Source organism: Myodes glareolus, chromosome 9, assembly GCF_982192425.1.
Source record: "Myodes glareolus chromosome 9, mMyoGla1.1, whole genome shotgun sequence".
NCBI lineage: Eukaryota > Metazoa > Chordata > Mammalia > Rodentia > Cricetidae > Myodes > Myodes glareolus.
Window position 1 is genome coordinate 5,822,674 of NC_142034.1, and position 24,445 is coordinate 5,847,118.

Below are 24,445 nucleotides of genomic sequence, written 5' to 3' on the forward strand. Positions count from 1 at the left end.
AGTCTCAAGGGGAGACTATCTAGGTCAGGTTGGCTTTCCTTTTCCTTTTCTCTTTTCTTATTTTTCAAGACAAGGGCTCTGGCAGGCTATGTAGACCAGTCTGACCCTAATGAGGCATGCATGGGCTCCTGCCCTTCACTGTGGCTCTAACTAGTGCTTCCGATTTCTGGCTGCCCCTGCACTGAGACTGTAACCTGGGGTTCTAAACATAGTGAAACTGTTGAAGGGAGAGGCTGCTTGTTAAGTTCCCAGCCACCCAGCTAGCTTAGACCCAAAATAATCACACAGAAACTGTATTAATTAAATCATTGCTTGGCCCATTAGCTCTAGCTTCTTATTGGCTAACTCTTACATATTAATTTAACCCATTTCTATTAATCTGTGTATCGCCACGTGGCAGTGGCTTACTGGCAAAGTTTCAGCACGTCTATCTCCAGTGGTGGCTCCATGGCATCTCTCTGACTCCACCCTTCTTCCTCCCAGCATTCAGCCTAGCTTTTCCTACCTAAGTTCTGCCTTCCTATAGTTCCAAAGCAGTTTCTTTATTTGTTAATGGTAATCACAGCACACAGGACAGCCAGGGCTACAGAGAGAAATCCTGTCTCAAAAAAACCAAAACCAAACAAACAAAAACAAAGTAACCATCACCACATGGAGTCTGTGTAACCCAGTGTTATGAGTCTGTAAGGACAAACAAGTCCAGGAGTATTAAGAGGCAATATTAAGTGAAATGTTATGAGTTTGTAAGGATAAACAAACCAGGAATGTTAAGACACAATATTAAGTGACACGCAAAATGAAACTAAAAAATATGAAGCAATGTGTGCAGTGGTGATAATAGTTTGAGCTGGTGAACAAGTGTGACGTAACTATATGATAAGCAGACATGTGTGCTAATCTAGAAATAAAAAAAAGTAATGTAGCCACAGACAGTATAAAAACTTGAGGCTCACAACCAAAAAACATTCTCAAAATGACTTGCTAGACATGTTGTCAGAGTGGTCATAGAGAATCCAACGAAGCAGCAACTTCACAGCTGAGACCGTACAAGAGCCAGAGAACTAGCTCTTGCCTGCGGATCAAGACTTGCTGACTTGCTGGCTTGCTGACTCACTGATAGACCTTCCAAGAGCCAGAGAACTAGCTCTTGCCTGCGGACCAAGACTTGCTGATCCAGAGGCCTATGTCGAGAGCCACGGACCATTATCAGGTTGTATACACCAATGCCTCAGTAAGATAGGATAGAAGACCTTGCCTAGGACATAGGAACCCTTGCTGAATGTGTGATGTGATTGAAGGTGTGATGTGATTGATTGACTAGGATTGTTATAGGTTTGATGTTTACCTATATCTGCCATAAGAATAATTAGAGATTTAAATGATTGTTATAGTTTTGATGTTTGCCCATACCTGCTAACAATTGGAGATTTGACTACTGGCATAATAAACTTGTTCCTAGAACAAACACTGTGGTCATCCTGAGTATTTACTTGCAGACCTCTAAGTAAGGGCAAAATGCCCGCTCAGGAATAAGGCTCGCGACACCCAGGCTGGTCTTGAACTCTTTACTTAGGCAAGGATGACCTTGAATTTCTAATCCTCTTGCCTTCACCTGCCAAAAGTATAGGTGTCTAACTGATGTTTGTGGTATTGGGGACTGAACTAGGAAGGGCTTCATGAATGCCAGGCAAGCAAGCATGCTGCCGACTGAGCTACACCTCCAGGCCTGAAGCTCACACTTGATGCTCTCTTTTAGAATGGCAGTGACAAGAGAAGGCTAGAGTCACTGGAAAGCAGAATAGGAGCTGGAGCCAACCAGGGTTAGGCAGTGGCAGGCAAGGAGAGGTCAGCTGAGGCTGTGCTCTTGGTTCCATCCTGCTTAGGAACTGAGTGGGCCATCCGGGGAGGGAGCACTGCAGGCAAGCCCAAGCATGAATCTGTGTTGGCAGCAAAGCAAGCCCACAAGTGGATTTGTGCTACTGACTGATGGAAACAGTAGCTCAGATTGTGACCTGCAGACCCAGGCTAGATGGGGAAGCAAGATTTGAGGTGTTGGGAGAGACTGGGGGGCTTGAGAGACTCTCGGGGATGGACAGGACACTTTGGTCTGGGGAAGCATTGCCATGGGACATTGAAAATGGTGGACCTGGGTCATTAATGCGGATGGGCATCGACTCCCACAGAGGAGGAAGAACTGGACCGCTATGGGGGAGGAGGGGCTGGTGCGGGGAAAGTTGAAAAAATAACTAGTTACTGTAGTGATATTTTTTGTTTATGAGTTAACAAATAAAGCTTGCCTGAAGATCAGTGTGCAGAGCTAAGCCACTGGAGGCCAGGGAGTGGTGGCACACACCTTTAATCCCAGAGGTGGATCTATTAGTTCAAGGTCACCCTGGACTACACAAGACCGAATCTGTCTAAAAGAGAAACAGAGCTCACACAAGGGTGATCCCAGCACTTAGAATTCCAGCACTGGGGAGGTGGAGACGGGGGGTGGTGTGGCTGGGTGGAGAGAGGAGCATAAAATGGAAAGGGGCAGGAGCTCAGGGCAGTCTGAGGTGGAGCCTGTGTCAGAGGATGAAGTCTGAGGACAGGATCGCCCCTCTGGTCTGAAGTAAAAGGTCTCTCCAGTGAAGCCACACGGCTTCTCTGATCCTTTGCTTTCACCCCTAATATCTGACTCTGGGTTTTATTTATTAAGACCAATTAGAATTCGTGCTACACGTTACTGATTCCCTTTCTCTCCGTGAAGCAGGTGCTAATGGGAAGAGGGGGACTTAGAGGTGCAGAGAGGGATTGGGGACTTCTTAACCACAGAGAGAGTCCTGATGGCAGCTACAGTACAGGAGTTTTGATAAGGGGAAAGCAAAGCACAGAGATTGAAATGAGTAACTTGAAATCAGGGCCAGCGAGACTGCTCAGCAGATAAAGGTGCTTGCCTCCACGCCAAGTGACCGGAGTTCCATTTCCGGGACAAATGTGGTGGAAGGAGAGACCCAACCTTCAAAGTGCCCTCCGGCCTCCACACTGACGCTTGCACGCCGACATACGTATAACGTAAAACAACACTTGAAACCACAAATTCTTAGCTGTGACCATCAGCAGGGCAGCATTCCCGGCAGCTTTGGGACAAAGGACTGAAAGACTCCCGTGGGGCGTCTTCCCTCGGGAGAGGCCCCTGCGCCCCAAAGATCAGTCGAAAACACGCAGCCGGATGCAAGCAGCAAGAGGTTTATTGAGGATACACGGATACCCGGGGCGACCAAGTCTCTCGGGGACTTGCGCGCCCCCCGGTTGGGGGTGAGAGGTTTTTATAGGAGAGCAGAAGCGCGGGTACAGAAGCAAAAAAGCGTGATTACGGGGATTCATTTCATTGGTCAGTTCAAATAAGGCTAAGCTGAGTGGCACATTCTTGACCTTTTACCTAAATACCAAGGAGGGGGTTGTCCAGACCCACCTGGATACCAAGGAGGGGGCTGTGCTACCTGTTTTTCTTATCTCTTCCTGCCTTCCTAGCTGATCCTGACTCACATCCTGTCACAGGACAAAAGGCTCCCTTCCTCTTCCTTACAGCAAGGGGCCTGAATTGTCTATTTCTAAGGCCCTGCATTTCAGCATAAAGGGTGGTATATATAATTTTTTTCCTTTACAGGACAAGATTGGCTTCGTGGCTGCACTCCAGGGACCCTGTCCCGGTCCACACCTGACCAGGCGAAAGCCTGCGAAGAGGCCACTTCTGACCACAGACAGACCCAGGGCCCAGAAAGCCTGACTCTGGACAAATACCAATGCCTGCATCCCAGAGTTTCCTCTGTTGCCCACATATTAACGCAGTTTGGGGCCCCGAGGTTCACCCTTTCAAACCCTAGAGTTTGGAGTCTGGGATATTTAACAGGGTTCTGAGGTCGAAGAAACTGCAAACTGAAGAACACGCCATCTCACCCATCATTCCCAGACAGGAAGGGAATTTACTTCCAAAGGGCACCGTCCGGTTTCCCCAGCCTCTCTTGGCGATGCTGGCGCCCTGCTCCATCCCTCCCACTAAGTCTCTCTCATCCTCCCTGGCCAAGTTGGCCTCCATTTGTAAAAATAGTTCGTGGAGAGGGCTGACTTTTACATCGTCACCAAATAAAGCAATAACAACCATCGCCGCAGGCTCCCTACACGACGCCCTCCACCGCAATGGGTCCTCACCAAAGAAAGGGGTGATAACCTAAGCCCCACAGTGCACCCCACCGAGGCAGGCTCTCTGTCTGACCCCTCCACCTTCAACCCCAAATCTAAGCTAAGGGGTTTCCTTCCATTCTTTGGTGAAAGCCCCTCTTGCTCTTAGGCGAGTACACGAGGTACCAGGGCCGAACCCATCTCATGGTCCCAGTGAGAGAGGAGCCAGTCAGGTTGTTTTACAGCGGCCACACACCCTCTTTTTAAGTTCACAAAGTTGAGGTGGGTCCCTAAATGCACAGTGTTCAGCCAGCGCAGTAGGCGACCTTCCCCGTCCTTCACAGCACAGGCTGGCCCTGGACGGTGCGAACGTCCTTGCCCAACTCTGGGCTAGGTGCGTCTGGGCTGTGGCTCTGGCGGGAGAACAGCGCCCGGGGTGACTGCCATCGACGTCCCCGGGGGCAGCCCCGGATTGGCAATCGCGGCTCTGTTCTTTTTGCGGGGCAGCTCTAGAAACATTCAGTCTCTGAAGTCGTGGCCGACCTCCGGCCTGGGACACAGGGGGAGCTGCAGGACCCGGAGGCGCCGCAGCCGCCCGGGGTGGGTTGGGCGGGGCAGAGCAGGGCTACCGCCTCCGCGCGTCCCTCCAGGTCTGGCCACTCCGCCCGGGAGCTCAAGGCGCAGGAGTGGCAGACGGGGCGCACCCCGGCGGTACTCGAATGGATCTTTCGCGCCGCAGGCTGTTCTGGATGCTGCTGATAATCGCCGCCAGCTCCGGGATCCTCCTCGCGCTGTACTCCTCTGTGGGACAGCTGTCCCAGGAGCCCGGAGCCCCGGCCAGGTAAGCGTTGAGGGACGCTGAGCCCAGGGCGCGGGGAGAGGGCGCGCTCACAGCTCTCCCTGGGCTGACTCGCAGCGGCGACACGCCTTTTGCCGCCTTAATTTCGTGCTGCCCTCTCTCCGCCCCGAACTCACTGGCGACCCTGTCGTCTTTGCTTAATTTCGTCCAAATCTAATCAAAAGCTCCCCGTTGCGACTTTCTTTCTGGATCCACTTTTAGGCTAGAGACCCAAGTCCCGTTTTCCCACTTTACGCTGCTCACCAGGCTCCCGTTCCGTTCGTTCTCTTTGGGCTCTGAGCTCAGGCCTGCCTGCACCTGGCTCCCTTTTATCTGGGCCTATTTGTTTAAGTGGTAACTTTGATAAGCGCCATCTGGGCACGGCCCTGCGAAAAGGCGAACTCCACCTGGAGCAACACGGGCCGATTCAGGACACACCTGACCCTTCCACCCAATTCCTCCCGTTTCACAGAAACCTGAGAATGTGTTTGGCGGGCAGTACCAGTTTACTGAGGGGAGCCTCGAGAGAGGTTAGCTTTATTTCTGGGAGGTGCACCAGGACATACCTAGAATGTGAACTTAGGGGCAGGAAGAGCCCACACAGCGTTAAGCAGAGACCTCAGCAACCAGCCTTTCTCTTCCTAGCCCTTTTGATTCTGCACAATCCTCAGCGAGGCCTGCTGAAATGAAAGAAAAAAAAAAAGTTAGCATCTAGTGTTTCTAAAGAACACAGCTCAGTTGCAAAATAACATGAAAGTTGCTTGCAATCCATTGAGTCTAGTCCCCTCATCCAGCAACACTGAAACTAGGCAACATCCTTCAAGGCGCCTAATGTGACTTCTCACGGAGGGTTAGTGACATCGGATTCCGTCTCAACAAAGCTTTTCCTCTTTAAAAATTACTTTTATTACTTCTTTTATTTTTGAGATTATAAAATAATGACATCATTTCCCCATTCCCTTTTCTCACATATACACTCTCCTTTGCTTTTTTTCAAATTCCTGGCCTCTTTTCTTCATTAATTGCTGTTACATGCATTTATACCTAAATAAACCCTGTGCAGTTTGTTTACTGTTACTTGTACGTGTGTTTTCAGGGATGGCTGTTTGGTACTGGGTAGCCAGTTGGCATGCCCTTGCCTGTGGAAGATTGTCTCTCCTGCTCTCAGTATTTCCTAGTTGACTGTGGTTCTTTGTGTAGATTGAGGCCTCAAGACCTCTTCCCTGTTCACTCTGGCAAAACCTTTTTTCCATTTCAAGAGATCTTTCTTCCTCCAAAATACAGTTCAGCTGGTAGAGTACATCTGTGAACCAAAAACCCATCCTTTTCTTTCTTTGTGTTCGTGTTTGCTGTGGGGGAGGAAGGGACAGGTCAGGACTTAGCCTGGCTGTAGAAAGCAGGACTTTCAGAGTATGACTGAGCATCCTCCTGTGAAAGGGAACCAAGAGACGGTCCAGATAGAAGAGCTATTGGGCCTACCAAGAGGGTTCTTATCGCACCTTAGCTGGGGATCTAGACATTTACTTACAGAGGACTCTGGTTCCAGAGGGTTCTCCTGTCTGGGTCTCTTTATGTAATAGCTCTGGCTGTCCTGGAGCACGTTGTGTATGCTGGCCTCGAACTCAAAGATCTGTCTGCCTCTGCATCCTAAATGCTGGGATTAAAGGCCACTGACGCCCAACATCTGGGAACTTTATTTTATTTATTTTATTTTTTAAGGTTACTTTTTATAGTCAATATTTTTAAATTAAATTTGTTCTTTGAAAATTCTACATGTCATTCCGGTGGTGGTGATAGCACACACCTTTAATCTCAGCATTTGGGAGGCAAAGGTAGGAGGATCTCTAAGTTCCAAACCAGTCTGGGCTACAGAGTGAATTCCAAGATACCTAGGCCTACATAGAGAAACCTGTCTCAGGAAAAGAAAAAAGGAAGGAAGGAAGGAAGGAAGGAAGGAAGAAGATGAAAAGGATACATATGCAATATGTTCTAATGGTTCTCCCCCTTCACCCTCTCTTGTCCCCTCCCCCACGCTCCCACCCACATTCCTTTCTTCCCCACAAGCAAGCTCTTTTTGTTTTTTTGCTTTGTTTTATGAACCTCTGAGTTTCACCAAGGGTCTGCGTGAACATGGCTGTGGACTGGTCCAGTAGCGTCTGGTGGGCTCACCAGTGGGTACACAACTGAAGACAATAAGCCCCCCATCTCCAGCATCCATCCATATCAATCCTTTCCCAAGGGAGAGCAGGATTCCAAGCACCCCTCCCCTACCCACAGGGGACTGTTGATGGGCCCAGCCTTCTGCAAGACCAGGGCAGGCAACTGCATTGAGTTCATGATTGTAGGGGCCTGTTGTGCCCAGAAGATAGCAATACACAGCACCTCCCTACCCCCCCAATCTTTAGGTTCTTACTTCCTTTCAGCCCTGGGTTCTACAAAGTTCCTTTTAGCCTCCACATGTGCTCCTCCGTGCACCTTCACACAGAAGAATGTGCACATACCACACACTGCACGCACACACACATCATACACACATTGTTAAAGTTGACTCTATTTCGTTTACTTTGTTTCTTTGTTTTGAGACAGTATCTCAAAAACTCAAACTGACCTCAAACTCCTTTAAGTAGCTGAGGATGACCTTGAACTCCTGATCCTTCTGCCTCTTCCTCGAGGGTGCTAGAATTATAGCAGGTGCCAGCCACCACACCTGATGAATACACTTAGCTTTAGTAAAATGCACACTTTTGTTGTTATTTCTCAGGCTGTCAAGTCTTCCCAGGGGGTGTGGGTGCCTACCTCCCTTTAGGAGGAGCCCTCGGGAGCAGGAAGAATGAGGATTCCTAAGAAAGGGCCTTTGAAGTCACCAAACCCAGGGCAGCTTGGAAGTATCATTAGGCCTGGATTGAGGGGTGGGGTTCAGGAGGGTCCCCACTAGCCTCACCCCATCTCAGTCACTTTCCCCCTGCCCTGTGAGTTTGGCGGTTCCTCCTTGGGTTCACAGGCCTGCTGCCAGATAGTTACCAGAGAGTGAGGGAAGGGGAGGGTGAGCTTGGACTCAGTCAGTACCCGCAGGGCATGGATGTTTGTCAGTCTCCTTCCAGGTAGGCTGAGCAGCCCCAGGTCTCAACTTCTTAGAGGAGGGAGGGAGGAGCCATGGGATTATAGAGGGTGGACATCTGGCTAGGGGAGGAGGGGAGGAGGGGGGTAGGATCATCTCCATTTGAGTCCCTTCAGGATCTTACTAGGAGCCTGGGAAACCAAAGGGTGGCACAGATTACAAATTCTGCACTGGCTTAGCGAGCTCAGCATCTACAGGAGACCTGTGTCTCCCAGGCAAAACTCCCGGCCCCCAGTTCTCCGCACCCCCTCTTCACTGATGCTGCTGGGGTATGGGTAATAAAGGAGGGAGCACCTGGCCACCAGGTGCTTCTTCCATTCTTTCCCCTCTGCCCAGGGCCTCATAGTGCCCGGGAAATGTGAGCACCCTCTTGCCTCCCTTTAGAAGACACTGGCAGAGAGGTACAAGAACCCTCGCCTTTCTCCCTTAGGAACAATGGCTGGTATTTAGAAGACCTTCCATTTGGGACAATATAGCTTCTCTTGGGCCCCTTCCAACACTCAGGTGAGCCAAATACTGGTGAACAGAGGCAGAGACCGAGGTTTTGGGAGATTCAGTGGGCAACTGACCAGAGACAGAGTTGCATGCAACCCTAAGAGTCAGGCTTTCAAACCACAGCACACCCTTCACTAAGATGCAGCTGCAGAGCTGTGGGCAACATCAGCTGGAGGAGACCTCTCCCCTCATCATCCCATCCCTAACAACTGCCCCTCGGGCTTTTGTTGTTGCCGTTGCTGTTATATTCTGTGTCAGGAGACTTCATCACCAGCCTGAGACTGGCTTCAAATCTATGTCTAGAGGGTAGCCTCGAACTCTTGATCCTTCTGCCTCAATCTCCTAAATCCTGGAATTAACAGGGGCGGTGGTGGCTCACGCCTTTAAGCCCAGAGAAAGAGACGGGTGAATCTCTGTGAGTTCAAGGCCAGCCTGGTCTACAAAACAAGTTCCCTGACAGCTAGAGCTGTTACACAGAGAGACCCTGTCTCAAAAAATAAAAAATAAAATAAAATAAAAAACAAAAACCGAAAAAAACCCTAAATGAGTAAACAAACAAATAAATAAATCCTGGAATTAAGGACTTATATTGCAACATTTACCCCTGGGGCTTTGGGACTTAGGCAGGAGACCTCTCAGATGGTCACAATTTCAGGGACTGCCCACCTTTCTTGTTTTCTAGCTTCATATTTTAACTATCCATATTCCTATAAACTCCACTTTCCTGCCCCTTGCAGAGACTCAATTTCTTCCTTTGTACAGCTGGGTGGACCGTAGTTGAGTGGCAGTAGTTTGTGCACCTAAAGAGGGAGCTGTGGTCCAGAATACGTGTGGAAGATAGATCCAAGGAGTAGACACCCTGGGGATCTGGGCATTTTGTCAGCCTCAGAGCTGAGGAAATCAGTCTAGAAGCTTAGGGTGCTGCTTGGACCCCTACTTTACTTCTGCCTTTTCCCCCCAGGAGCATCTCATCACTTCGAGCATTTGAACCCAAGGCACCGAATGCCGAAAACAGAAAGGTACAGTGGTCCACCACTCTGGGGGCAGTTTGAGCATATTCTATATCGGAGGGGGGGAGAGAAGAAAACAAACAACATTCTTGAGTCCTGGGTCTAATCTAATTGGACATCTGCTAGCACAGAGATAGACATCCATCCTCCCAGGGCATCTTAGACATGGGATACATTGTTTCCTAAATCCCAACAGAAAGTGGTGGATAGATAAGTTCCGCTGCAGTGTAACCCGCTAAAATGTTCTTGGAAGTCTTAAAATTGTGTCCTTTTAACTATGTGTCCGAATGTATTGTGTATGTATGTGGGTGAGTGCAGGTGTCACAGAGGATATAGGCAGTAGAACCCCCAGACTTGGAGTTACAGCCAGTTGTGGGTGCTGGGAACTGAACTCAGATTCTCTGCAAGAGTGGTATGTTCTCTTCATCACTGAGTCATCTCTCCAGCCCCTTCAAACTGCCTTTCTTTAAAAAAAAATTATTTTATTTTAATATTTATTAGTAGTATATGTTTGCTTGTGTATATGTATATGAACCACTTGTGTTCAGGTATCCCAAAATGCATAGAATCCCCTATAACTTGGATTGTGAACAGTCGTGAGAGTCACTCATTGCGGATGCAGGGAATTGAACCCTGGTCCTCTGACAGAGCAATGCACGTTCTTAACCACCCAGCCATCTCTCCAGCCCATTAAAATTGTATTTTTGTGCTGAATGGATTCTGTACTCTGTTTCTCCAGATATCTCCTTATGATAAGTCACAGTTCACTTGCTCACGGAGGAGTAATGCCCAACTCTGGGGAAATGCCCCTTGTTTGCCTCAGGGTCTTAGATCTTCAGGACTCTAGTCGATAACCCTACATAGTAGCTAACATAGCACTTCATTCTCAAGTTTCAGGTAAACAGTAAATTGATGTATTTGAGGTGGGGGCAGAGACAAACAAAGGCATGGAGCAGTTAGGTGCCTTGCCCAGCGCCACCCAACAGCAATCGGTGCCATTGGAATGGGAGCCCCGATCTGACCCAGAACTGGCCACACACTGGGTGGTGTACAGAATTTCCTCCCCCCTCCCCAGCTCCTCATATTGGTTGAACTGAGAGATGTCTGTTCCTTTTATGGTTAAATCAGGCTTAAGCATTGTTCACAGCACCCAAGAGCCTGAACTCCGACATGTTAACTGAGGTTTTAGGAGCTCAGGAGAAAAGGTGTCCATGCGGTGAAGAGTTTAGTGATAGGCCAGGCGTTCGGAGACAGCACAGTGGTCTGGTCTGGTCAAGGGATGAGGGAACCTGTTTGTGAAACAGGTCATGAGCCTGTGTTAGCAGCTGAAGAGGCTGCAGGTATCTGGAGTGCTTGGGCCAGGTCATTAAGTCTCCAGCGGGTATTCTGCTTGGTGCTGATTGGCGCACAGTCCCAGGTAGTTTAAAATAAGCATTGTGGGGCTTAGTGGTTAAGAGCACTGACTGCTCTTCAAGAGTCCCTGAGTTCAATTCTCAGCAACCACATGGTGGCTCACAGCCATCTATAATGTAGACCTGGAGCCCCCTTCTGGCATGTGGGTACACATGGAAGGAATGATATACACATAATAAATAAATAAATCTTTAAAAAAAATAAAATAAATAAATAAATAAAATAAGCATTGTGGTGACTTTTGAATATAGGAAGCAAGCTACTCTATAATGTGGACAATCCCACCATCATGTTTGAGGTACCCAGAGACCAAAGGAAGAAAGGCAGACAGACCTAGGGGTGCACAAAGTATCTTTTATTGGAGGAGCTTTTGATGGAAGTGTGGCCCTGGGAAGCTGCAAGGCCAGCTGAAGTCTCACACTTTGGACCAGAAAGAGGGATTTATTTGTGGCTTTAAACAAAAGTGACTTCATCTGAGCTGGAATGTGTCTGGTTTATCTTTAGGAAATATTGGAGGTGCAGGTGTGTCCATCTGTTAGTGAGGGCACCAGATAAATGCAGAAAGGGCACCCGACTGAACTGAGCCGTGCAGGACTATATAAAAACCCCCATCGACTTTACTACCTGAGTCATGGGCTCACCCACTCACACCTGCTATTATAACCCCCTTCCTGCTTCCGCACAACCCCCTTCCTGCCATTTTATTGAACTTCACTAACTGCTTGCCCTTCAGATGCCAGTGCCCACAAGCAAACCTCCAGTCTTTCCAAGGGAATTACAATGGTTTAGGCAGAAGTCGTGTATTCCTTGGCTATGGGACACAACACGAGTCTGACTTTCTTGCCTCTGCATGTGTGTGTGTGCATGTGTGTGCGTGCGTGTGTGCTTTAATGCACCATTGGCAACGCTCTTGAGTGTTTCTCCACTCATCTTATCTCGCCATATGCCCTGGCGGTTTGGGTTGCAGCATTTTTGCATAGTGTGGGATGCTCATATGTTGCATGATAGCAGAAACCACTGTCTGACCATTTCCTGCTCTGTCCTTTGATCAACGGCTTCACAAAGAAGCTTATTCAGAAGGAACAGAGCCTTGCCCCACCCCCTCACCAAGGCTGTGTGAGACTCAATACTGTGGGAAAGCTGCAGATTAGCACAGGGCTGGCTAAGAACCTCAGCCTCCTGAAGGGCCCTGAATGCAGAGCTGATGTCTTGTTTCCCGAGGCTCCCAGAACTCAGGGCACAATGGAGGTTGGGAGTGGAGAGTTGCTCAGTGGTTAAGAGCTTGTGCTGCTTTTGCAGGGGTTCCAAATTTGGTCTCCAGCCCCTGTATCAAGTGGCTCACTCACAACCTCCTAGAACCCCAACCTTGGGGGCTCTGATATCTCTGGTCTCTGTCGCGGCTACTCTCACACGCATAAAAGTATACATATGCATCGTTTAAAAAACAAAACAATGTGGGGAGGACCTTGGACTTCCCACAGGGCAGGGAACCCTGACTGCTCTTTGGACTGGAGAAGAAGGGGGAGGGGGAGGGAGGGAGGGGAGGGGAATGGGAGAAGGTGGAAATTTTTAATAATATAAATAAATAAATAAAAAACAAATCAACGCTCTGGTTCTGAATTGGTCTGAGGACCAATAGAGCTGCATACTTTCCCTGAGGTTCTAAAAAGCCTCCCTTCTGGCATCTCCAGGATGTCTTGGGCTTGGCTCAGTTCCAGTCTGTCATTGCACCCTTCCCTGTGTGGCTTCCCTTTTCCACCCGGCCTCATCACCAGGGGGCTGCCTAAGCCCCTAAGCCCCCCTTCTGTTGACTGCACAAATACCTTATTTCCGAGCAAAGTTGATGCTTCAGCTTCTGCTATGACAAATGCATGAAAAGAAACTGCAAAGGAGGAGCAGTTGTGTTGGCTAGTGGCTCCCGCCCTGGTCACTCGGATCCACTGTTTCTAAAGGCAGGGAGGGCATCCTGGGAGACAGCAGGTGATAAAATAGAGTCATTTACATCATGGCAGCCAGTAGGCAGGGTGAGAGAGCACAAGGGGGCCCTGGGACAAGATAGAGCCCTCAAAACACGTTGCAGTGACCACCTCCCTCGAGGGAGGCCTCACTGCAGAAGTTTCTACCACCTCCCATGATGCCATTACATTGCATGTTTCATCATCATCATCATCATCATCATTGTAGTGGTAGTAGTGTTTAGAGATGGGGTTTCTCATGTGTCCCTGGCTGTTCTGGAACTTGATATTTAGACTAGGCTGGCCATGAACTCACAGAGATCCCCCTGCCTCTGCATTGGGAGTGCTAGGATTAAAGATTAAAGGTGTGCACCACCATGCCAGGCTGTCATCAAATCATTAACTCATCTGAGTTAACTGATAAAGACAGGACTCTTGTGGTCCAAATGCTTCTCTGCAATTGGCTCCACCAGCTGAGGACAAAGGCTACCTGAATGGCATATCATGTCCAAAGCATCACAGTCTTTGGGTTAAGGTTCTCAGTGGGCATGAGTGCTGCGGGTTGGAAATCAGCAGCTGAGGGAAGGAGAGCGGACTCAATGCCTCTCAGCAACTCTCATTTCCCAGGGCGATCCACCTGGTGGTGGGGCTGCCATCAGGCTGGGAGATTCCAAGTCCAGGTCATACCCACTGGTTGCTAAGTACCCAAAGTTTGCCCAAGGGGGAGTTGGAGGAGTATGAAGCCAGATCCACTGAAACATGGATGTGTGACATCTGGAGAAGAAGGGCTGGACAAGCTAAATCCAGAAAGTTCCCTGACCCCACCGGGCTCTGGATCACAGGCTATCTCAGATCCAGTGATGACCGTTCTGGAGGGGTAAAGGAAGCTAGCCCCTCCGTCTGAATTCTCCAGTGATGTCTGTAGGCTCCCAGGAGACACACCCTGGCCCCTACCCAACAAGCTTAGCCCTCTCCTCTTCTCAGTCACAGAGCCAGCTTTGTCAACACCGGCTCTCCCTGGCCGTTCATAAGGACCACCACTTCCGGGGCCTGTTTGATCTCTCCACTCCAGTGCTCCTGTGGGGCGGCCTCTTCACTCAAGAACTCTGGAACAATCTGAGCCACTACAAAGTCCCCTATGGGTGGCAGGGGCTCTCCCGTGAAGGTAACCTGCTACCCGCTCCTTCTCTCTGCCCTCTGCCTCCTGCCCCAGTTGGCCCATTCTTCCCACCGTTGGCCCTGCTGCCTTCACAGCATCTACGGAGAGCCTCGTGGGGTCTTCTCTGTGTGACTCCTGCTTTTCTCTCTCCTTCATCCAGTCACGCAGGGCTAAGCTGAGATGCCCTTGCTCAGCGACTCTCACTACCATGGGGTCTCCTTGGCATGGAAAATGCCCAGTGTTTAATGGCGGTCTGAGAGCAGAGGTTTAGGGGCCTTCACGGCACCATCATGGATACTTATTGCCCACACCACCAACCACACTCAGACACACCCCAAGGAACTTTTTGTGGCGTGGGCCTTCGGATGCACAGACTGTTCAAAGGATGGATAGATTGTGTTAAGATCTCGGTCACCTGCTGTGTGTGGTAGCTCACACCTTTAATTCCAGTACTCGTTAGGCAGAGGCAGATGGATCTCTGTGAGTTTCAGGATATCAAGGGCTACATAGAGAGACCCTGTCTTGGATTCTTCTTCTCTTTCTTCTTCGTCTTCGTCTTCGTCTTCATCTTCATCTTCGTCTTCTCCTCCTTTTTCTTCCTCTTCCTCTTCTTCCGTCTTCTTCATCTTCTTCTTCTTCTTGTTTCTTCTTCTCTTCTTCCTCCTCCCTCCTCATCCTCATCCTCCTCTTCTTCCTCTTCCTCTTCTTGCTTCTTCTCCTCCTCTTCCTCTTCCCTCCTCCTCCTCCTCCTCCTCCTCCTCCTCCTCCTCCTCTTCTTCTTCTTCTTCTTCTTCTTCTTCTTCATGTATATAGTCTTAGAGAACTAGATATTCAGGCCCCCCCAGACCCCCCCATCCTTCTCTCCACCCCCTCCACACCCACTGTCTCCTATTCTACCCCCATCCTCTGTACTTCCTGGGTCTCCATAACATAGGTCTCAAGCCAGACCATCTGGGGAAAGCATGACCACATTCGCTGCTCATGGCTCCCCCTTGTCTTTACCCACAGCTATCATGTCTACCCTAAACCTTCTCGAGAACCCCGAGAGCGCTGAGCTGTTCGGTCCCTCCAAACCACTAGGCTGTATTCGGTGTGCCGTGGTGGGTAACGGAGGCATTCTGAACGGATCCCGTCAGGGTCAGAAAATCGATGCCCATGACTATGTGTTCAGGTAATGAGGGCAGGGGTCAGGCAGTTGGGTGAAAAGCTCTTATTTTGCTAGTCCTGAGGGAACATCTACTCCGAGGCCAAAGCCAAGGCAGTTGCCAGCCTAAGGCAGCTCAGCAGTTAGGATCAACAGTTCTCAATCTGTGAGTCATGGTCACATGGCGGGGGGGGGGTGTCAAATGACCCTTTCACAGGGGTCACCTAACACCATTGGTAAAACATATATATTTACATTATGATTCATAACAGTAGCAAAATTACGGTGATGAAGTAGTTACATCATTACATTTATCAAAAATAATGTTTATGGTTAGGTGTGACCTAACCATACATGAGGAACTGTATTAAAGGGTCACAGCATTAGGAAGGTTGAGAACCACTGGTTTAGACCAAGGATCAACCAACCCTGAAGACAGAGCACAGGTGCCTGGTGTGACAGGTGCCCGGTGTGAAGGAACCTGGGAGGAAGGGTCCCCAGGGCCAGCTTTACCCATGCAGAGAGCATCCCTTGAGGACCCTAGAAGTGAGGATAGGCTGGACCCCCAAAGCAGGTATTCTCATGAGCAGGAGTGGTACAAGTAAGAGGGATGGGCATGGGTGAGGCAGTGCCATGGGCATGGAAGTAAACCAGACAACATGGAGTAGCCGCAAAGATGCTGATGGCCTTCTGCTGGGGCCAGACTCAACGGAGCGGTCATCAAAGGCTTCGAGCGCGACGTGGGCACCAAAACCTCCTTCTACGGCTTTACCGTGAACACCATGAAGAATTCCCTCATCTCCTACTCCAGGCTGGGTTTCACCTCCGTGCCACAAGGGCAGGTGAGGCCAGCAATGGGTGAGCCATGGTGGCTGGCAGTGGGCATTGTCTTCTTAGGGACTCGTGTGGGCTGGGGCCTGGGATGCACAGACTCCCTGTCCCATGGATGGAGAGATGGTGTTAAGGTCTTGGTCTCCTGCTGGGTGTGGTGGTGCACACCTTTAATCCCAGCACTCCCTAGACAGAGGCAGGCAGATCTCTGTGAGTTCCTGGATAGCCAGGGCTTTCAGAGAGAGACCCTGTCTCAAACAACAAAGCAAAAAGATCTCGGCCCCATGAGGCAGACATCAGAGCTAAATAAAGGCAGGACCTGCTGGAGGTTTCCCCATTCTCCCCAGAGGCTCGGGGCTGCATCTCGAGCATGGAAGGGGAAGAACTAATATTTCCTGAATGCAGATGGATGCCTGGTGAACCCCACTTCACTGGGGAAGAGTCTGAAGTCCAGAGCCCTTCCAGGCAGCAAGCCAGCAGAAGGCCCAAGGTTCAAACCTAGACTGCCCACCCCAGAGTTCTCTTATCTTTGCACAGTGTAACGGCATTTATTGGGTACGTCCTGTGTCCCCAGAGTGTCACGGTTGCTCTGTGTGGGATCATCGTATCTGTCTTCAGATGGCAGAGTTAAGTGATACTGAAGGTTGCCAGGCATGGCGGTGCACACATGCAGTCCCGGCACCTGGGGGGCAAGGACAGGCAGATCTGTCCTTTTTTTTTTTTTTGTGATTTTTGAGGTCAGTCTGGTCTACATAGCGAGCTCCAGGTCAGCCAGGTCTATACAGTGAACCTTTGTCTCTAGCAGGGGAAACTGCTGAGAGGTTAGGGAATGTGTCCAAAAGCATTGGGCTAGAACTGCCCAGATCCAGAACCCCCTTGGAGATTTCCATTTCCCCACACTGCCGACCATAGAATGAGGTGTGTGACCTCCTGGACTCTCATCAGAACTCTGTGTAGGAAGCGGAAGTTCAAAGAGACCCGTGACCTGTCCCAGCCAGTGTCCAAGCCGGCCTTGGAGCCCTCTCCCTGGCTCTTCCCTCCACACTTACTTGCTGTAATGCCATGCTTTCTGCCTCGAGCTCTCTGGGTGCCACGTGCAAGGTGAGAGAGAGCTCGGGTAAGGGGCGCTATGGGCCTAGAAGGGGATGGGCCATGTTCCTCCAAGCTTCTGCCTCTGATGGGGACATTCAGGAGTGTCCTGGGCATATTGTCTACCACTGAGTCCCCACCACAGAACTGTTCTATCAGTTGGTGAGAGAACATAATGTGGCCATTGGACTTTTGTAGGGTCTGTCCCACACACCCTTAAGTAATCTCATCAAGCCAGTGTTTCAGGAATTTGGGAGTGGCTTAGCAAGCAGTTCCAGCCCAGGTTCTATCCGGCTGTGGACTGCTTCCATCTGAAGGCAGGAGTAGGGCTGGAGTCAAGACGAACATATTGCAGGTTTATCTTTCCTGGGCCCTTCTGAAGATCCATCCCCCAAGAGCCCTCATGACATGATCACTAACTTCCCCCAGATTGAGCAATCCAGAGAGAGCAAGAAAGCAAGGCCCCTTTTATGACCATCTTCAAGATCTTATGTGTATGTGGCCAGTACCTATGTCTGTGGGCCATGCACATGCTTGGTGCTCACAGAGGCCAGAAGAGGGTGTTGGGTTCCCTGGAGCTGGAGTTGTGGATGGTTATAAACCACCATGTGGATGCTGAGAACCGAACCCAGGTTTTCTGGAAGAAGAACAAGTGCTCTTAACTGCTGAGTCATCTCTCTAGCTCTCTATTTTCTAGTTTTAGAGTCTGGCAGGAGGGTCAGGAGGGTCAAGAGAAAAAGGATCAGGACTTCCTTGACTGCATAGGGATTTTGAGATCCTGTCTCCAAAAGAACAAAACACAGAGAAGAGGCTACATAATAGTCACAAAGTCTAGCCAGTCTTCAAGGGAACGGCAACCTTGCTTTACCTCTTATGGGGAAGGACATCAAAGGTTCTGTGAACCGACAATAAAACCATCCAGGTACCTCGGAGTGGGAATACAGCCTAGCAAGGAAATGCTCACAAGCTTGGGTAGCAAGGTGAGGCAGAGGACTGTTTTTCTCTGGAGCTGAAGGTGGCCTTGTCTGGTACCCCGGCAGGACCTGCGCTACGTCTTCATTCCCTCAAGCATCCGTGAATACCTGATGCTGAGATCTGCCATTCTGGGTGTGCCTGTCCCAGAGGGCCCCGATAAAGGGGACAGGTGAGCAACTGACTGTGTGTGTGGGCCTGTCGCATAGGGTGAGAGGACCGTGAGCATCCCCCCCCCCCCGCCCTGTTCGCAGGATCCATGATTTTGGAGAGAGAAGCTGGCTGATGGCTCTTTAGCCCTGGCTGTGCTAAGAGAAGCTGTGCAAAGAGAAAAATCTCTCTACAATATTCAATATCTCTAGTTATTCAGCATAACTTATCATTGAGGGTTGTGCTCTGGCTGACAGTGGGTGCCCTCTCCTGAGGACCCTCGGGTGGGGCAGGCCACAAGGCTCACAGAACTCTGTCCAGTGGATGGAGAGGTATTGCTTGGCCACCTGAAGTGTTGGCATTAAAGCTGAAGGCAGATTTGGCAGGGCTCACATTCTTTCAGATGATCCAGGGCCCAGGTAGCCCTACCGGCTTCCCTGCTGGGTCAGAGGTGGTCTAAGGGTGAACAGGCCTGGCCCCTCAGCTCTGGGCTGCTGTCCTGCTGGAGGACAGACAGGCAGCAGGGGCAAGAGGCTTCTCCTCAGCTGGCAGCTGGCCCACTGAGCACACTGCTCTGGAAAGGAAGAGCAGGTAGGCATCCTCCCCGAACACTAGATCCCCAGGCTTGGTCCAGAGAGGTAGGAACAGAGAGTGCCGTGTCCTCTCAGCACCTTCCTGATGATCCATGTCTGAGCCGTGGCTTGAATCTGCTCACTTGAACCAGGTTCAATGTCTTGTGCCTGAGAACCTATGCCACTACTGTGGCCAGGTGACCAAACCCTTCTCATGTCTCTTGGAACATGTGACCCACTTTCTCAATGAGCAGCTTTCTTTATGGGTTTAGTGGAAACCAGCAGCCTGGAGAGATGGATCAGTGGCTGCTCTTCCGAAGGTCCTGAGTTCAATTCCCAGCAACCACAAGATGGCTCACAACCATATATAATGAGGCCTAGTGCCCTCTTCTGGCCTGCAGCCAACACTGTATATATAATAAATACATCTTTAAAAAAAAAATGATAGCAACCAGGCCAGCCCCTGCTGGGTGCCCCACCCCCACCCTATGATTACGTAACAATTGCTCCCTATAGGTCATGAGAACTGAGGATGGTTCTGTGACGCGTTGGGAATGGGCTTTGGGGAGAACCGCCTCAGAGTCCCCGGGTGGACTTAAGCCTCCATAACACCAATGAGCTCCCCCTCCCATACCCCTAATCCATCCCCAACCCAATCCCCGTCCCAGTCCCGGTCTAACCACGCCCACGCTGATAATTTAACCAACCAGCAGCAGCCCCCTCCTAGCTCTGGAGGCTCAGCCCCTTCCCCTTCCCCCACCCGGGGGACTTCCTCCCGCCCAACCTCCCATAACCCCACCCCAGCTGCTTCTCAGCCATCCTCCCGGGCTTCCTCCCAGTCACCTAGTCCTCACGTCCAGCATGTGTCCCGAGGGTCTACTCAAGCCCCTACCCCTCCAGCCTCCAAATCTCCCTCCCAGACTGGATTGAAAGCTCTCTCTCGAAACCCTTCCCTGACGCCCGCGGTGCCCGTGAACAGGTCCCCTGCGGCCTCGGCCTCCTACATCGGGCCCATCCGCAACATCCCTTCCTACATTGCCCCCTATGTGCCTCGTTTCATGAAAGAGACCCCCTATTTCCAGCCCCCTACAGCACCTCTTCCGCAAAATCGGTGCTTTCCCTGTCCCTTTCCGTGCCAGGCCCAGGAATCCAGGCCGCCACCACCACCACCACCCGACTCTCTCTACCTCCCCCTCCTCCCCCCACCCCCTCACCTCCCCCAAGTGAACTGCACCTACCCTACACCTCCGGCCCTGTTCACACCCCCATCCTCCCTCTCCTACACTCCACCAACCGAAGTCCTGCTGAAGGGGAAGCCACACGTGGTACCTTCGGTGCTACCGGCTACCTTCTACACCCCCTTCTCCCGCTTCTACTCCCAGCCCCGGCCCTACCGCTACCACCGGCGCTTAACCCTTCCCTCACTCTCCCTTCAATACGATGGTTCTGGACGCTCTGTCCACTTCTATCGTGGGACCTAGGCCTCGCACCTATTTTGGACCAGAAACCTCTGCCAGTAAATTCAAGCTCCTGCATCCAGACTTCATCCGCTACCTGACAGAGAGGTAAGGGGGATAGGGTGGGAGATGGGAGGACCAACTTTTTCCTTCTCACCCCTATCTCATATATTTATAGTGCCTTCAGCGGGGCCTCATTCACTATGCACTGGGACTGCACACCCGTACTGAGTGCCATGTGCCCATCGCGGCACTAGGTGTGTCTGTGATTTCTTTTATTTACTACCGTGTAGGAGGCGCTGTTAGTAGATAGGGTCAGCAGGAAAAAAACAAGAAACAGGAAGTTGAGTCCCACGTTCACAAAGTCAGAAGATACTGGGTGCTAAAAGTCTAGTGCCATCGCTTTTGACTCCAAACCCAGCCTGCCAAAGTCGGTGATTCGGGAGAACCAAGGGAACAGACAACACTTCTCTCCCTCCCCCCCCCACCCCATGCCTCCGTGCCATGCCTCCCTTCCTCTCGGTATTGGGGGAGGTTAGGTCGGACTTTGGTTCAGTCAGGACATAGTTTGGGTTGTCGTGGAGGGCATGACATGAGTAAGGAGAAGCCAGGGATCTGCCGACCATCCTTCAGGGCAGAGGCCCAGTGCTAGCCACCCTACGGTTGAGAAACCGTAGAGCACAAAGGCCACCATCTCCACAGAAAGTGGTTGAAGCAGTGGGTGGGAAGCCAGCGGAAGCCCTCTGAGCTTCAGTGACCTGCCCGGTCAAGTTCTCAACAGGAACAGGTCTGAGGGCAGCACCTGTGGGTACTTTCACACCAGTGAACCCAGAGCTGGGATCTCAGTGAGCTCCCTGCTCATCCATGGTTCCTACTGGCTCAGTTGTGTGGGGGGAAAGAAACTTGGGTCTCAGGTTAAATAAAGAGGCCATCTGTATAGGCTCAAAATTTGAAGCTATCAGGGGAGAAGACAATAGTTGTAGAGTGGGAGAAAAGGGAGGCTCTCGCCCCTATAAGGTGTTAACTTCATCCTGAGACCCTCACTGTTGGAGTAGAAGGACCAGTTTCTGACTGTCTCCAGCCTGTCTGAGTGGGTAACCTGAAGTCTAATGTAGCTGTGGTATTCTCATTCAACACCTGAGTATCTTTCTCAAGCTTTTGGGGTTTGTTTTTGTAAATCTTTGTGGGGAGGGCTGGGCAGGGCAAGAAACATGCAAGCAGGAACACGTGGAGGCTTTCTCTACTTGTCTGTTTCTTGACATTTGCCAGGCTCGCTGACCTCTGAGTTTCCCTGCCTCCCATCTCACCATAGGACAGCTGGGATTGCAGATAGGCAGGCGTTCCTGTGTCCAGCCTCACATGGGTGCTGGGGACCCAGATTAGTATCTGAAGTTAGTGTGACAAGGGCTTTACTCTCAACACTCTCGCTAGCCCCTTCTCGGATCTTAACGCTTCCGACGTCCTTCCAGGTTTCTGAAGTCCAAGCTGATGAACACACGTTACAGAGACATGTATATGCCATCCACGGGAGCACTCATGCTGCTGACAGCCTTGCACACCTGTGACCAGGTAGGTGGTCTTCTCCAGGAGCTCTGGCAGCGCAGCATGACTGTCCACTCACTGTGGCCCACTAGTTCTTCCCAAGGCTGGCCACTCTGAAGTGGAGCTCAGCAGCAGATAGGACTCCCCAGGGGCAGGGGAACCCGCTTCCTCCTGTCATCCCGGAGAGTCTGGTCTGGGCCAGCCTTGCCTCTCTCACATCCTCCTGCCCCCCTTCCCTCTTTTTACTCGACCCGGTATTTAGGGTGCAGTGGGCCAAACAGCTCTTCTGAAAGCAGAATCTGGCTTGGGAAATCATTTAATGGGGATATCCTAGAGCTGGCAATGGACAGCAGGCTCAGCCTTGCACCTGTAGAACCCCTGAAACCCTGTGGTAAAAGGTTCGTTCCTGGTGGAGTGCCGCTTGACGTGTAAGGAGGCAGAGAGAGGTTGAGTGACAGTTCTCAAATGGCTATGGATGCAGATGAAGCAAGCATGAGGCCCGACGTTCAATCCTTGGTACCTTAAAAAACAAAAGCAGTTTTACCTATTCTAGTGCAGGTGTCCCGACTGCAGTCACTGTAGATTCTCTCCATCCTTGAACTTAAGGATCACAATGTCTGAGTCACACCTAAGTTCCAGACCCGTCTCTGCCACTCACTGAACGGCACACTTATAATTACCACTTAGCCCTTTGTTCGATGGGGTTAAGACTTGTGAGAATGTGTGTACGCTGAGCTGTTTGTCTGCTCGCTCATCTCGAGGGGACCTGCTTGGGGACAGGCCTACTCTAGTTCCAGTTGCTTCGCTGGGCCCTGCAGCTCCCTACAGCTCCCTGCGTGCTCACTGTGACTGTCCTTCCCCAGGTTAGTGCCTACGGATTCATCACAAGCAACTACCAGCAATACTCAGACCACTATTTCGAGCGAGAAAAGCAACCAGTGATATTCTACGCAAACCATGATCTGACCCTAGAAGCTGCCCTGTGGAGGAGTCTACACAACGCTGGCATCCTTCGGCTGTACCAGCGCTGACCCCGAAGTACCCATTTCTTTGCTTCAAAAGCACTTTTTCTTGACCTTTCAACTTTTGGAAGAGGCATCAGTCCCCTTTGACCCTCTGCTTCCCCAGAGGGTACTGAGACAAGACTCTCTACTTGACCCTTGACCCTCTACTTCCCCAGAGGGTACTGAGACAAGACTCTCTACTTGACCCTTGACCCTCTACTTCCCCAGAGGGTACTGAGACAAGACTCGTGGCCACATCACCAGAGCCTGTTCAATGCACGACACGGTCTTGACTTGAGCCAACTCTTCTGGGCTTAGCCAGGGGAGGGCAGACTGCTTTGCAGAGTTTACACCCCCCCAAAATGAGACAGTGATCCTCACCAGCAAAGACCCTGATAGTTTAAAGCTAGCACCTGATCCTGAGCAACTAGGAACATTAAAGAAGCCATTCAGGGCTATCTGGAAACCAGTATCAAGCAGAGACCCACCCCTAGCTGAAACCAATGGCACGCCAAATTCCAAAGCCATTCAACCTGTGAGGACATCTTAAGCTTTCTGAGAACATGACATTTTTGCCTTGTGATAGAACCACAGGCAGAATGTAATTTGAGGCTAGCTAATAGGGTAAGTGACGGATGACCACTGTCTCTTCCTGTGTGTCGGTTTGGAGGGAGTGGTGAGGTGCACTCAGGACTAGGACTACCTCGCAGGCACAAACAAGCACATCCTGCACCAGTGTACGGGAGGTACTGACTCCTGGCCAACTACACAAGTTGTCACTACCGAAGTCCTACTGGAGATGTATCACCATCACTCCTTGTCACCAACAGGATACTACTGAGTGACGGACCCTCATCCTCGCACCACAGCTTCAATAAACACCAACTGTGGCAGTTTCTGTTTCCTGAGCTTTCGAGAGCCATTTCCAGTCTCACACAACCAAGATAGCGCAGGACCCCCAGAAATGTATGCGGTTGAGGGTGGGGAGTGGGTATCCAGGGATTGCTGGCCAGACACCCTGAGGCTGAGGACTGACATTTGGCTCTAGAGTTTGGGAAAACTGACGGGATAAACTAATGAGCTAACAACTTTAAGAACCCCACAAGGGCTGGGAGTGGTAGTGTGCAACTCCATTCCCAGCAGAGGCAGATGTCTGGAACTGGGGAGGCTGAGACAGGTGGTTTTTAGGCCAGCCTGGGTTTTAGCCTCTTGCTGCCCTGAGAGGATAAACAGACTCAGGAGTCCTGCAAACCACAGTTCTGTCATTCAGACTCCCTCAGTCCCAAGATCTCACAGCTGACTGTACTACCTAAACCCCACTGCCCTGGCAACCCACATTTCCCTGGCACCCTTTGATCCACGGCGCAGACACAGTAGCAGGACGTTTATCAATGAACCAAATAATTTCTTTAAAGACCCATTTTTATGTGAATGGGTGTTTGCATGCATGCTGGCCTGTGCACCACCTGCATGCTTGGTACCCAGGTATTTGGGTATCTGCATGCATGGGTACCATGATGACCAGAAAAGGG

At 50.7% G+C, this 24,445-nt stretch overlaps 2 protein-coding genes and 2 long non-coding RNA genes across 4 annotated transcripts; 3 read left to right on the forward strand and 1 right to left on the reverse strand.

The window, feature by feature from the left end:
- Window positions 1–928: 928 nt before the first annotated feature.
- LOC125411671 (uncharacterized) lies at window positions 929–4,148 on the forward strand. The gene is made up of 2 exons (XR_007235380.3): window positions 929–1,210; window positions 3,653–4,148. It is a non-coding gene; the product is annotated as an uncharacterized LOC125411671 (long non-coding RNA).
- Window positions 3,216–7,040, reverse strand: LOC148120747 (uncharacterized). Its single transcript, XR_015738710.1, has 2 exons — window positions 6,531–7,040; window positions 3,216–5,682 (listed from the first exon to the last, which is right to left on the reverse strand). It is a non-coding gene; the product is annotated as an uncharacterized LOC148120747 (long non-coding RNA).
- St6galnac2 (ST6 N-acetylgalactosaminide alpha-2,6-sialyltransferase 2) lies at window positions 4,802–23,806 on the forward strand. The gene is made up of 9 exons (XM_048451920.3): window positions 4,802–5,005; window positions 9,577–9,634; window positions 13,978–14,158; window positions 15,161–15,323; window positions 16,000–16,138; window positions 18,257–18,360; window positions 20,392–20,475; window positions 21,837–21,936; window positions 22,773–23,806. Exons 1-9 carry the CDS (start codon window positions 4,884–4,886, stop codon window positions 22,938–22,940), a joined length of 1,119 nt encoding a protein of 372 aa, XP_048307877.3. The 5' UTR covers window positions 4,802–4,883; the 3' UTR covers window positions 22,941–23,806.
- On the forward strand, window positions 18,432–20,396 carry LOC125411669 (testis-specific serine/proline-rich protein). The gene has a single exon (XM_048451921.3). The coding sequence runs from the start codon at window positions 19,525–19,527 to the stop codon at window positions 20,389–20,391; it is 867 nt and encodes a 288-aa protein (XP_048307878.1). The 5' UTR covers window positions 18,432–19,524; the 3' UTR covers window positions 20,392–20,396.
- Window positions 23,807–24,445: the final 639 nt, after the last annotated feature.

Bases quoted from the DNA above. Each gene is read 5' to 3' on its own strand.
- St6galnac2 (XM_048451920.3), top strand. From the start codon at position 4,884: ATGGATCTTTCGCGCCGCAGGCTGTTCTGGATGCTGCTGATAATCGCC. The intron at 14,159-15,160 runs GTAACCTGCTAC...CTTTACCCACAG, and splicing joins GCAGGGGCTCTCCCGTGAAG to CTATCATGTCTACCCTAAAC. The intron at 21,937-22,772 runs GTAGGTGGTCTT...GTCCTTCCCCAG, and splicing joins CCTTGCACACCTGTGACCAG to GTTAGTGCCTACGGATTCAT.
- LOC125411669 (XM_048451921.3), top strand. From the start codon at position 19,525: ATGAGCTCCCCCTCCCATACCCCTAATCCATCCCCAACCCAATCCCCG.